Source organism: Pleurodeles waltl, chromosome 6 (genome assembly GCF_031143425.1).
Source record: "Pleurodeles waltl isolate 20211129_DDA chromosome 6, aPleWal1.hap1.20221129, whole genome shotgun sequence".
NCBI classification, from domain to species: domain Eukaryota; kingdom Metazoa; phylum Chordata; class Amphibia; order Caudata; family Salamandridae; genus Pleurodeles; species Pleurodeles waltl.
In genome coordinates, this window is record NC_090445.1 from 1080831275 (window position 1) to 1080845666 (window position 14392).

At 45.0% G+C, this 14392-nt stretch overlaps 1 protein-coding gene across 17 annotated transcripts in view; it reads right to left on the reverse strand.

The window, feature by feature from the left end:
* UBR4 (ubiquitin protein ligase E3 component n-recognin 4) overlaps positions 1–14392 on the reverse strand; it is a 1862787-nt gene that overhangs the window by 634717 nt on the left and 1213678 nt on the right. For 15 of the 17 annotated variants that reach the window (XM_069240131.1, XM_069240143.1, XM_069240141.1 and 12 more), the window contains one exon: positions 13725–13855. In XM_069240131.1, coding sequence (XP_069096232.1) covers positions 13725–13855 — 131 coding nt within the window. The remainder of the gene's footprint in view (positions 1–13724; positions 13856–14392) is intronic. The other 2 variants (XM_069240138.1, XM_069240130.1) reach the window with 1 other exon arrangement.

Genomic DNA, 14392 nt, shown 5'->3' on the forward strand with positions numbered 1-14392 from the left:
TGGCATTTGGGACAATAAAAATGCACGATGCCATAGAGCCCAGTAGTGATGTCACCTGACGTGCCGTAGGTGCGCTGGCTCTCAACAGGTCCTGGCACTTCTTGTTTATTGAGGATAGTCGTTCCTCCGAAGGATACACTTTTTGTAGTTCTGTGTTTATGATAGCTCCTAGGTAGTGAAGATTCTGCGTTGGAGTCAAGGTTGACTTCTGGTGATTGACCTGAAGACCTAGAGCTTCGCAAACTCCTAGTACAATGTCCCGATGGCTTCTCGCCTGCTCCGGAGAAGAAGCCTTTAGTAGCCAGTCGTCTAGGTATGGATATATGTATATCCTTTGTCTTCGGAGATGTGCCGCCACCACTGCCATACATTTCGAGAAAACTCTTGGGGCAGATTTCAGGCCAAAGGGTAGAATCCTGAACTGGTAATGCTGTAACGCTACTCGGAAGCGCAGGAATTTTCGATGTTTTGGAGCTATTGGGATGTGAAAATATGCATCCTGCAGGTCGATGGAGCACATCCAGTCTCCCTGATGCAGTTGAGGGAAAATCTGGTGAAGCGCTAGCATTCTGAACTTCTGCTTCCTTATGTATTTGTTCAGCAGCCGTAGATCCAGGATTGGCCTGAAAACGCCCTCTCGACCCTTCTTTGCCACTAGAAAGTAACAGGAGTAGACCCCCGGTCCTCTTCGTGCCGGTGGAACCTTTTCTATGGCATTCTTTCTTAGGAGGGCGAGAGCCTCCTTGCGTAGCAAGCGGAGATGAGATGGATTGTCTTTGGTTGGTGGCAAGTGTGGTGGAGGCTGTTTGAAAAGAAGAGAATAGCCATGTTCGACAATATTGAGCACCCATTTGTCTCTTGTGATAGAGTGCCACTCGTGAAGATAAGCCGTAATACTTCCCCCCACCGGAGTGGTGTACAGTGTCGAGGGAAGCGAGATTTCATTGCTTGGTGGGTGCTTTTGGAGTGGATTGTTGAGGTCTGCTTGACCCTCGCTCCCTTGTCTTTCTTCGTTGAAAAAGAGGTCGTCCCTGTCGCTGCTGTGACCTTTGCGCCCAATGAGGGGTTTGAACCCTCTGCTGGAAAGGGCGTCTATCATACGGCCTGTACCTCCTCCTGAAATCTTTCTCTCTTTCGAGGCCCACCGCCTTCAAGGTATCCACCTCTGTCTTCATGCGGGCCATCTCTTCGTCTGCATGGGCACCGAATAGAGAGTTCCCGGCAAATGGGAGATTCAGGATGCGTTCTTGTGCTTCCTGTTTCAAGCCAGTGAGCCTCAGCCAGGAAGATCTCCTCGCACAGATACCATGTGCGTACCCATGAGCGGCCAAATCCGCCCCATCCGCTGCCGCGCTGATAACCTGGTTGGATACCAGGCATCCTTCTTGTAGTATCTCCTGGAAAACTTGTCTGTCTTCTCTGGGCAATTTTTCTGAAAAATCTACTGAGGGAATCCCACAGAGAACGATCGTACCTGCCCAGGAGCGCAGACGCACTGGAGACCTTCATTGCTGAAGCCGCCGTCCCGCATATCTTCCTCCTTAGAGAGTCTAGATGCCTGCTCTCTTTATCCGGGGGTACCGTGGATGAAGATGCCACCGAGTGGGTCTTACGGGCGGCAGCTATGATCACCGAGTCCGGTGGCGGATCCTTTCTAAGGAATAAAGGGTCTTGTTCTGGAGCCTTGTATTTCTTAAGAATCCTAGCCGGGGCAGACTTAAGCGATGCTGGGGCCAGAAAAGTGTCCATGGTTGGCTGCAGCAAGCCAGGCACTAGAGGCAGCAACTTTTTCGACGCTGATCTCTGTTGTAGAGTCTCAAAGATGATCGATGAGGAGGTAGATGGTTCTGGAACCTCTATGTTGAGTTTCTGCGCCCCTCTTAGCAACACCTCGTTGAATGTGGTAATATCATCCACCGGTGAGACTCTAGCAGGTGGTGAATCTGTAAGGGTGGGTGAGTAACGCCCGACAGAAGAACCTGATGAAGACCAAGAGGGTGATCTTCTCCTTGACCGCGACCGGGATCTCCATTGAGAGCGAGATCTGCTGCGAGACGCTGTAGCAGAGCATCTAGGCCTCGCGGTTGGTTGTCGAGGAGCTGAACGAGCCCGTTCTGCCCTGGCTGTCGGTGATGGCGTTCTTGGCAGGGAGGCAGTAGGTGAGTACATTCGCGAATACTGCGAATCTGGGGAGGCCGCTGGTCTGTTGAGGCTCTCCAGCCATCTCGGAGATAAATTGATGGGCGAGACATGCCCAGATGATGCCGCTCTTGACCGAGAAGAGTCGCTCGGTATGGAGACCACTGGAGATGGCGCCTTGTCTGGCGTGGGGCGATGTTCTGCTCCCTGTGGGACAGGTAAAACCTGCGTCGATGGCTGTTTCGACGTCGAAGGGCGCCCAGCCGGTTGGTCCTGCCTCGACGTTGAGTGCCTCGACGTTGAGTGTCTTGACGTCGAACGACGCTCCTTGGACCTCGACCTGCTCGCCGTCATGTGCCTCGACGTGGAGCGATGGGAGGTCGACGGCGGATGTTTCTCGTGCCGTCGTGGTGATCTCGACGTTGTGTGTCCTGACGTCGGGGGGCGCACAGCCTTTGGCGGCGACCGGGCACGCCGGCGATGGCTCGACGTCGATCGGCGGGTTGCCGTCGACGGAGACCTGCCCCTGCTCTGATGTTCCCTCGACGCCGTTCCCTTCGACGTCGGGTGTGTCGCCGTCGATGGCGATCTATGCCGCGGTGGTAGCGACGACGTCGACGGTGAAGAAACAGGCACTTTCCTACCTGTCGACGTCGACCGGGCCATTCTCTCCTGAGAATGGCCTTCTGGCTGTCTGGGAAGTGAGGAAGACGATGTTCTTTTCCTCTCCTGAAGCCCATGAAGTCGGATCTTCTCTCTGTCTTTCAGAGTCCTCCTAGACATGTTCTTGCAGTACTTACAAGTGTCAGGGCAGTGACTCTGAGGAAGGCACACTATGCACAGAGAGTGGGGATCTGACTGGGCCGCCTTCTTCCCACAAGCAGGGCATTTGACAAAAACAGAAGGCATTTTTCTGTCAGAAAAAACCTTCCTAGCTCAGACAAAGATATTATTTGTCGAGTGAAAAATGAAAAAACGCTTTTTTAAAGAATTTTTCTGAGAAAAACTCAGAAAAACTGAGAGCTCAATGCTCCAGGATCCTCTCAGAAGAAGCCGGAAAAAAGAACTGACCTAACTGTGAACCAACTGTCACCTTTCCTTCACCCCTGAGGCATGGTGGGATACTGGAGGTGCTCAGGGTCTTAAAGGCACGGTGCCAAAGTTTTTATGGTTCTCCTGTGTTAACCTGCATGCAGCCTATTGGCTAAGAATGCTTCATTGTTTTTCAATGCAGTTTTTTCTCTTTTTCTCTAGAGTTTGCTGCTGCTTACTTCCCTAAGCCTAGTTTGAGGGGCTTGGGTAGATATTTATTCTCTATTGTAGCTTTATAATATAAAAAAATAAAAAATAAAAAAAAACTTTATAGAAATAAAGCATTTTAGCCTGTTTTTAACATTATAGCCTGCATTGCTGTTTTTTACACATGTTAATATGTGTGTATTTTATATATGCTCTGGGGTCCCCGCACAAGGGCGGGAATATTCAATGTTTATGACTATTGATGAGGATCCCCTGGAAGAGAACACAGATACACCGTAATCACTATCCTTCTGTTACAAAATCTCCACGTTACTAATGTCAAAAATTTAAAAAGCAGCAAATGATCTTAAGGAAAACACTGTTAACACTCTCCCTACTACACGACAGTCACCACAAAGAGGGACAACATTAGTGTTCTGCTACTTAATACTTTTAGTACTATTTCAGAGAAAGAATTCCACACTATCATCACAAGAAGACCATCAGGATCACCTTTAGACTCCGCACCTCCAAACATCTTTAAAGTTATTCTTCACACCAGCACAGGGAAGATAGCTACACGCATACTCATCAAGTACCTCGAAATAGGATATTTCCTAGGTGAAAGCCTAGTTTGTTAGACCATTACAAAAGAAGAATCACAACACATCCAAACTAACAATATCGAATGGTCCCTCCTTAAAAAAATATTTGAAAGAGCAGTTTTTATTCAGTTTTCCAAATGTATTGACAAAAAAGACTGACCAATCTGAATTCAGACCAGGTAAAGTAACAGAGTCAGCCCTGTACCCATGTGGGATGACCTAAAATTCACAATGGACAAGAACAGAGTAACCAGCCTATAGCTTCTATACTTATTAGCAACATTTAACACTGTCCACCAGCATACATTAGTACACAGACTCCAACTTCTAACATATGAAGTGCTCTGAAATGGATTGTTTCATACCTCAAAGACAAGCAGAGCTTGGTCTACCTAGCATCAGTTGCTCACTTCCAATATTGTGGCATCCCTCAGGTGTTTATCAGATCTCCCTTACTCAAAATCAACGTAACCTCTTTAACAGACATTAGATCTTTAAAACTCACTTGTTACAACTATACATCTGATACAAATAGTTCAAAAAATCAATGACCCAAAGGACCTCCACAGGTTGACACATGACAACTGCCTTTGTGGCATAAAAGTATGGATAGTGTGCAACTACAAAAAGCACAACACAGAGATCAAATGTTAGTGGTAATGTATTCAGACCTATCCTTGATTCCACAATGTCAAAAAGATCACAGAAAGCACCTTCTACATAATGAACACTGTGACGTATCTTCTCATACCTTGGATACCAACTAAAACTACAATCCACACATTCACTCTCCAAGCTTGACTAAGCCAAACGGCTATCCTGCACGCCAAGTTTCAGTAAATGTAACATAGAACTAATCCAAAGTCCTGCAGCCAGACTCTTCCTTCACCTCCACCCTAGGGAATGCATGAATCCGTGCTCCAATAACTTTACTGGCTAACTATACATAGGTGAGTAATATTCAAAGCACTTTCTACTCTCCACAAAGCCTCCCAAGGGAAAGGAGCAGTATACCTATACATTAATTCAAGCTATACAAATAATACAGGAAACTGCATTCCAGGCAAGCTCTATGGATCATCGTAAAACATTACTGAAGTCAATCTCAGTACAAACCACTATCTGCCAAAAATAACTAGGAAAACCTAGAGCCCAGAAAAGAGGTGAAAACACATTTGCTTCCAAGATAACTATGCCATCCCATTTTGCAAGATAGAACACAAAACAATGACTCCTTCAAGTATAATTTACAGCCCACGGATATGCAATAGCCTGACCAGCACAACGCTTGTCAATGGCAAAACCAACAAGTTACTTACCTTCGATAACACATTATCTGGGAGAGGCAGGATCTGGCCACATATTCCTTACTTTAGAATCCTTCCCAGGCACAAGACTAGATCCGGAAGCTTTTTCCCCAGCACATCTGCGCATTTAAAGAGGGCGTCACGTGACTCTGTATTGACGTCCTCCGGATGTGACGTTAAAGGAGTCCAGAAAACATCCTCTCCAATGCAGTGCTGTCAGTTTCTTCAACAACTACTTTTCTGCGCTCAAAATGGGAAGCCACATATAGAAGCTGCCTATCAATCAGTGTGCTAAAATAAAAGACACCCCTGTGTCAAATAGTCACTGAGTTCTCAATTCAGGATATGAATTTCCATAATGAAATCTTTGAGACAAAAGAGGATTCACTTCACAGAGCAGGGAGGATGGAAGAGTGGTTAAGAAGTCTGCTGCTACATCCTGTCTCTACTACAAATTGTGTTCCTGAAGGTAACTGTTTACCTGATCGAGACATCTACCCACAGATTTCTTACTTCAGAACCAGATACCAATGTCATACTCTCCCCAGAGATGGGTATGCAAAATTAGACCATTAAAAGTCTTCAAATAGCATGCAAGCTGACATTATGAAACGCCGCTGCTCTTGACACCACCTGTGCGTAAGCGGTACTGTCCTCCGGTGGTGACAGTCTAGCTGGATAACAGTCGGGACTGTTATCTGACACTGGCGCATCATAAAGATCCCACGCGTCTGGATCATCCTGACTCATCCCTGTATGAGTTGGGGATTGCATAATTGGTGGAGTGGCTACCGGTGATGGTTGCGGAGAGCGTTGTGGAGACGGTGGCGGGGTTACTTGTTTAGCCACCTTTGCCTGTGGCTGCTGCGGAGAGCGTTGTGGAGACGGTGGCGGGGTTACTTGTTTAGCCACCTTTGCCTGTGGCTGCTTGTCTTTCTCCTGGAAGGCAAGTTTGCGTTTCATTCGAATCGGAGGGAGAGTGCTGATCTTCCCCGTTTCCTTTTGGATGTGGAGCCTTCTTTGGGTGTAGTCTGGCTCCATTGTCTCCAGTTCCTGTCCAAATCTATGTGTTTTCATTTGTGAGGACAGGCCTTGTTCCTCTATGTAGGAACTTGATTTCGGTTCCGAGGCCGGATGTTTCGGTATCAAAACCTTTTCGGCTGCTTTTTTCGGTTCCGACGACACTTTTTTGCTCTTCGGCGTACAGATTTCTTGGTGCCGACTTGGTTCGGTGCCGCTGTCTCGGTGCCGAGATTGCTCTGACCCGGTGTCTCGGGGTCGAGTGTGCTCTGTGCCGGTACCTCGAACGGAGTCGGATGACTTCGACACATGCATGCCCTTTTTCGGTGCCGATGCCCGGTCACCTATTTTTCGGGTTAAGCCATGGCTTGTTGGCGGTGGCGTCCCCTGGGCTTTACTGGTTTTTACGCGAGTCTTGTGTGTCGACGTCTTACTCACAGTTTTCTGCGTCTGTTCAGGATCGACCTCTTCTGAGTCCGAATCCTCGATGGAGAAGGCTTCCTCTTCTTCCTCCATGTGTTTTAGTCCTGTTGACACCGACGCCATCTGTAATCTTCTTGCTCTTCGGTCCCTTAAAGTCTTTCTGGACCGAAATGCTCGACAGGCCTCACAGGTATCCTCTTTGTGTTCTGGCGACAAACACAAATTACAGACCAGATGCTGATCTGTGTAAGGATACTTGTTGTGACATTCGGGGCAGAAGCGGAATGGGGTCCATTCCATTAGCCTTGAAGACGCACGCGGTCGGGCCGACCAGGCCCCGGCGGGGAATCGAAAACCCTGAAGGGTCGCTGGAGCTCTCCCGAATTCGGTGTCGATCTGTTGTAGCTAACCCGATACCGAACGCAAACAATACCGTTGAATTTTCTGAGTTTTTTCACTAACTTTCCGAACCGAAGTGCGGCGCGAAAAGGAACACGTCCGAACCCGATGGCGGAAAGAAAACAATATAAGATGGAGTCGACGCCCATGCGCAATGGAGCCGAAATGGGAGGAGTCCCTCGATCTCGTGACTCGAAAAGACTTCTTCGAAGAAAAACAACTTGTAACACTCCAAGCCCAACACTAGATGGCGGGATGTGCAAAGCATGTGTATCTGCAGCTACACATGCCATTGAACATATATATATATATATATAAAAATATATATATCTATCTATCTATCTATCTATCTCGGGCTGGACTGTTCCCATGAGGAACAAGGTCAAAACTGATTTGCATATGGCTGGGTCCAAACTGGGTTGGCGTGATGAGCAAAAAAACGATGGATTAAACCCACATCTTTGTGACTGGGGGAGAATGTTTGCATTGTTCAGCATTCCGTCCATCATCTGTTCTTTATGCATTTGCCTATATCTTTGACACTGACAAATCTTCATGGAATACAATGGCTCTGTATATACTATTTCAAAGTAGGAAATAGTGTGCACAGAGTCCAAGGATTCCCCTTAGAGGTAAGATAGTTGCAAAATTAGATCATTCTAATGCTCTATTTTGTGGTAGTGTGGTCGAGCAGTAGGCTTATCAGAGGGTAGTGTTAAGCATTTGTTGCACACACAGGCAACAAATGAGGAACACACACTCAAAGACTTACTCCAGGCCAACAGGTTTTTTAAAATATATTTTCTTAGCTTATTTTTAGAACCACAGGTTCAAGATTTGAAGTAAACACATGTAAGTTAGGAACTTTGAATAAAAGCAATATCATATACAGTCTCTGTTAAAATGGTAATAAGCTATTTTAAAAGTGGACACAGTGCAAATATCAACAGTTCCTGGGGGAGGTAAGGAAAGATTAGTTTGTGAGGTAAGTAAAACACTTATAAGTCTCAGTTCCTGGGCATAGGCAGCCCACCGTTGGGGGTTCAAGGCAACCCCAAAGTTACCACACCAGCAGCTCAGGGCCGGTCAGGTGCAGAGGTCAAACACATAGGCGCCTATGGAGAACAGGGGTGTTCTGGTTCCCAGTCTGCCAGCAGGTAAGTACCTCGGGGAGCCGACCAGGGGGGTTTTGTGGAGCACGGGGGGGTTGAGATATAAGTAGGCACACACAACACACCCTCAGCAGCACAGGGGCAGCCGGGTACAGTGTGCAAAGCAAGCATCGGGTTTCAGATAGGAATCAATGGAAGGACCCAGGACAGCCACCACCTGGGCTAGGCAGAGGGTCGCCTGGGGGTCACTCCTGTGCTGAGGTTCGGTTCCTTCAGGTCCTGGGGTCTGCGGGTGCAGTGCTGGTTCCAGGCGTCGGGTCCCTTGTTACAGGCAGTTGCGGTCATGGGGAGCCTCTGGATTCTCTCTGCAGGCGTCGCTGTGGGGGCTGGGGGGGGGGGGGGGGGGGTTTGGTTGTCTCAGGCTACTCATGGGCTCGCTGTGGCCGGGAAGTCCTCCCTGTGGTGTTTGTCTCTGGATCTCGAGCCAGGGGTTTCAGGTGCAGAGTGTGAAGTTTCACGCTTCTGGCAGGAAATGTGAAGTCTTTCAAAGTTGCTTCTTTGTTGCAAAGAAGCTTCTGGTTTTGAGCAGAGCCGCTGCTCACTGGAGATTCTTGGTCCTTTAGTCCAGGGTAGTCCTCCGAGGCTTCAGAGGTCACTTGTCCCTGTCGGATGCTTCGCTGGTTGCAGGTTTTTGAATCAGGAGACAGGCCGGTAGGGCTGGGGCCAAAGCAGTTGTCGTCTTCCCTCTTCTCTGCAGGCATGTAGGTCAGCAGTCCTTGTTTCTTCAGGTTGCAGGAACCTGATTTCCTGAGATCTGGGGTGCCCCTAAATGCTAAATTTAGGGGTGTGTTTAGGTCTGGGAGTGTAGATTATCTCCTCCAGCCTTGCTCCCAAAAGTGGGGGCAGTGGCCGGAGGGGCAGGCATCTCCACTAGCTGGGATGCCATGGGGCGCTGTAACAAAACTCCCCGACCATATACTCTTATGGCTACCCTGCACTTACAATGTCTAAGGTTTTGCTTAGACACTGTAGGGGCATAGTGCTCATGCACATATGCCCTCACCTGTGGTATTGTGCACCCTGCCTTAAGCTGTAAAGCCTGCTAGAGGGGTGACTTACCTATGCCACAGGCAGAGTGAGGTTGGCATGACACTATGAGGGGAGTGCCATGTCTACTTAGTCATTTTCTCCCCACCAGTACACACAAGCTGTGAGGCAGTGTGCATGTGCTGAGTGAGGAGTCCCCAGGTGGCTTAAGACATGCTGCAGCCCTTAGAGACCTTGCCTGGCATCAGGGCCCTTGGTACCAGGGGTACCAGTTACAAGGGACTTATATGAGTGCCAGGGCTGTGCCAATTCTGGGAGCAAAGGTACAGTTTAGGGAAAGAAAACTGGTGCCGGGCCTGGTTAGCAGGGTCCCAGCACACTTTCAATCAAAACTTAGCATCAGCAAAGGCAAAAAGTTAGGGGGTAACCATTCCAAGGAGGCATTTCCTTACAACGTGCCAAAAGGAATGCTGTGATTGGCTGGCTGCAACGTGACCAGAAAGTTGGGGCTGCCATTTAAGGTAAGTGGACACGGTCCTCAGGGATGAAAAATAAAATGGAGTGGTATACGGGGTCAGGGTGGAGGTACCCAGAGCCATAATATAGGGCAGTGTTTCCCAACCTGTGTTCACGGGACCCGTGGGAGTCCACAGAGCCTCCTCAGGGGGGTCCATGACTGCTTAGAAAATTAAGTAATCCTAACAGATTGGGTGCCCAGCTTTCACCAATAACTTAGTGGGTGGTCCCTGGATTCCAATAATGATTCACTGTGGGTCCCAAGGTTCCAGTAATGATAAAGGTGGGGTCCAACGAAGTCAAAAGTTTGGGAACCACTGATATAGGGTGTCTGTGAGGGTGACATTATGTCTTTAAACCATATATTTTTTCAAAACAATGTTTGAAGAACATGTATAAACCAACAAATGTCTACACGAAGGTATAGAATAGCCCCCCAACTATAATGGCTATATCACAGAACCTTAAGAAATTACACACACAGTGAATGAAGGCTCACAAGACAATAACTTTCTGGTGTACAATGTACTAAATCTAGCAAAAGTAGACAGCTTTTACTATGAACAATAAGTAATGTCTAGCATAACAAATAAAAATAGAACCCGAACTAATAATGGTCACGATTGACCTTCTTTGAAAACACAAGAAGGAATTGTGAGACCTATTATTAGATTAACTGCAACTTTGAAGTAATCACCAAATGTAGTTATGATATGGGGTTCAACTAGTGCCGCAACATTGGGAGCCTAGAGGGGAATATGAAATAATCAACAGACAAGGAGGAAAGAATAGTCAATATTATTCATTGTATTCTAAACCCATATCCCCCTTGCCCACTCCGAAAAGCTACATTCTGAGTGCATTTAAAAAACCGTAACACTTAGTTTTAGGTGAAAAAAGTGTAATTGGCCAATTTTGTATGTGTGTTTATTGACGATCAACAAAAAATACTTTTTTTTTTTTTTTTTTAGGAAGAAGTGGCAGTTATGGTGTCAACTTAGTTGAGTAAAGTCCACAGATAAAATGAGCAATCTGTTGATGGTCTACAGCAGTCAAAATGGAACATATACCGTTAATGATGTCAAAGATAATTCTAACCGCAATTTGCACTGAGAAATTGAAGAATTAGGATTCAATAAAGATCTGAGCTGTTTTATATAGATTTTGTCCAGATTGCTAATGGATGTTTCAGGAAGAGCTAATGGTCAGTACAGTAGATACTATTTTTGTTTCCAGCACCCTTAGAGATTGACAGACCCCTGCTCCGTAAACTCTCATGAATTGTTTGACAGTGATACTTCCTGAGCCTTTGTTTTTAGATTGGAAAGATGACTTATCCAGCTAAGTCTGTTAACTATTAGGTCGTCCAAGTAATGGTATGACGGTACTACTTCCTGAGTGTGGCCCTCGATTGTTCATTTATCATCATTCCGGTCTTTCCCAAAGATCATAATCTTTGATTTACTGGGAATACTCTTTAAGTCATTTTCAATGTTAAATTCCTGTAAATTCTGTAAATGCGATTGTGCCGATGGGGTTAATATCAGAATATGCTAAGTATTGGTTTGCCTCCTAGTTTGGAGGTTAATCCCCCTGGAGCATTTAAGTGTTTTGATAAGTTTGCAATGCAGTGAAAAGAGTAATTGCGTTAAAATACATCCCTGTTTCATTACATTTGCTGTAGTTATTTTATGGAGACAAGACATTTTTGTCAGCTTAAAATGTAACCAAGTTTGATCAATTATTCCAAGAGTTTTTGTTGATTAACTATTGAAAGCCGATGAATCAATATAACAAGCGTACATATTGTGGTTTCATTTTAAGGTTTTGCTGACTATGTAATTTCAGTGCAATGATGTTATTAATGGTCGGTAGGTTAAAGTCTGACACCCATCGTAATAAGCTATTACATAAAAATCTTGCAAAAAGCCTTCCTTCAGCATTCTACATAACAGTAAGAAGAAAATTACTTGGGGTCTGCTTTAAACCCTTTTTATTTAGTGGGTGTATGTTAGCCCCGCGCCAGAAGGGAGGGAGATTTCCAGATTCCAAAAATCTAAAGAAAGTAATTCAGTCAAGAGCAGGTCAGCTTTAACCACATCAGTCGGTATCCCATTCGGACTCGCAGCTCTCAAATAGCAAGATTTTCTTATTAACACCTTTATTTTCTCTTTAGTGATACAAAGGTCAGGGCTATGATAACTTGGTGGCTCCAATAAAGTGGAACTCATATAGATTATCTACGTGCTTATTTCATTCCTCGTGAGCTACACAGAAATAGTTTGCCGGTTTTACAGACTTGGTGTCCAGTCCAACTAAAGTTCAAAATAATCTCCATGTGCGGGATTTGATAGAGGGGTGCAGTTTTGTCCAGGCCACATCCTGAGATTGCCTACATAGCTGCTGTATTTCATCCCAAAACCGCCTCTTTTCACTTTTTTATTGAAAGGTCTCTCAATCTAGATCTCAGAATCTTTTAATAGTTTTCTTAATACTTTCCGATGATTTCTTTTGACTAAAAGCTTCAGATGGTTCCTATTTTTGGTAATAGTACGTGGCACCTCCTAGTTATATTTGAAGAAATGAAATAAAATATATAGTATAACAGATTTTCCTAATCATTAATACAGTTAATAGATGGTTTAGAAAAATAAACATATATAAAGTTTTGTTCACTTAATATTAATCTGTGATTAAAAACGAGCATTCCACTTAATTGACCTTAGATGAGTGGAGTTAATACCATCTAGATGTCAAACATATGGCCTCATGATATGATAATTTAATGCCAAAGTTATCTGTTGTGGATTATGATTACTTTCTTTTCTTGGGATGATCTAATAATCTTGACAGAGAGAGAGCTGCAGTCTAGAAGAATAAAAAAAAAAAAAAAAATTGCGACTTTATGGAAATTAAAGTTTGCTGGTTGGTCTGACACAAATCTGTTCTCAACACAAAGTCCTAAATCTTACAAAAAAAAGCTCATATATTACATGACTTTTTGGTTTTGAGTTTTCCTATCAATTTCCCATAATTGGTTATGGGATATTCCAGACTGCCTTTGGAATATTAGGTCTGCAGAGCAGATAAGTGCCTTAACTGAACATGTGCCCTGGGACTTTGTTGCTCAACGAACAAGTTTCTTACCTTGTACCTCGAAGAGACTATCCAGCTGCTGAATCATTACCTTAGAATTATTCCCAGGCGTTAGACTGGATCTGGAAATGTTTCAGGAGTAGGAATCCTGCAAACAAGAAGGTGGTGTCATTCGGCTCACATTGATGTCGCTGACTTCGTCCATGCTGGAATTGACATGTGCAGTGTCTATAAAGGGACCACCCCAGCACGCTGATCTTAGTTTCTTTTTACAACTTAGCATGCTAGGAGCATCGAGCTACAAAGAACACTGACCACTGGTATGTGGAACTAAGGGAATAGCCATGTCCGTAGAAGCCTGTTCTCAGACTGAGGAAGATGGGAGGGTCAGCAAAGAATCCCCAGTTAGACAGAAGCTCTACCAGATATGGCGTTACCAAAGGTAAGTAACTTGTTCATCTGAGCGAGACTTCTAGCCGCAGATTCCTTACTTTAGAATACATACCCAAGCAATTCCTCCCCAGAGCAGGGTCTATGAACCAGATTTAAACCAGAAAGTCCTGCAGGATGGAACAGCCAGTTATTCAACCAGTAGTATTATGACAGCAAAGAAACACCATTTTATTGACACTATCACTTCTGTCCTCCAAGATATAGATGGTGGGAAACATATGCAGTGTTGCACTTAACATAAAAGAAGCTTAAAGTACACACTTCTTATAATATAAAGTAAACAATGGGAGGCAGATGGGGAACACTAAGGAAATAGATGCCACTGCACGATTCAAACTCAAACCATTCATAATTCTGCAGAGACTCACCACCATCTCAAAGTCTCCGTGATCCACCTCATTGTGTTCTTGACTTTCTGTGCGCCCATGATTACCATTTGAAATACCAGAAGATTGCACCTTGTCATCAGCATCCTCGTCATCTTCATCGTCCTTATCTCCTGGGTCAAAACACATCAGGTCACGCATATTGACAGCAAAAAATAATTACAACTTCTACTAGGAATGGGGTTAGTTCCATCTAAAAAGTCGTTTTTAAGACTGAACCAGTTACTTAGGACTCACCTACTCACACACCCAAATTCGATTATGACCAAAAGAGACCTGCATTGCATATAAGTATTTCCCATTTGTATCTTTCCAAGTTTCACAACTGAGTACAGGAAAGTTATGTTTGTCTGCATATAATGAAATATTTTTTTGACAATTTGAAATCAGGAGCGCACTAGAAGGAAAGTCCATTAAGCCTCATATACAGGCAGGGCAAAAATGGTTCAATTCATAAATATTTATTAGATTCTTTTAAAAAAAGCGACAGAGCCACAGCTAAAGCGTTTTGTTCTAAAAACTTCTTCAGGGCACACATAATGTTGTATAAATAAATCTGGCCTAACCATGGGCCCGTAATTGGAAAGGCATGAACTCACAAGACAACAACAGGAATTATCCCTTGAGAATGATGGCAGTCATTAGACAGA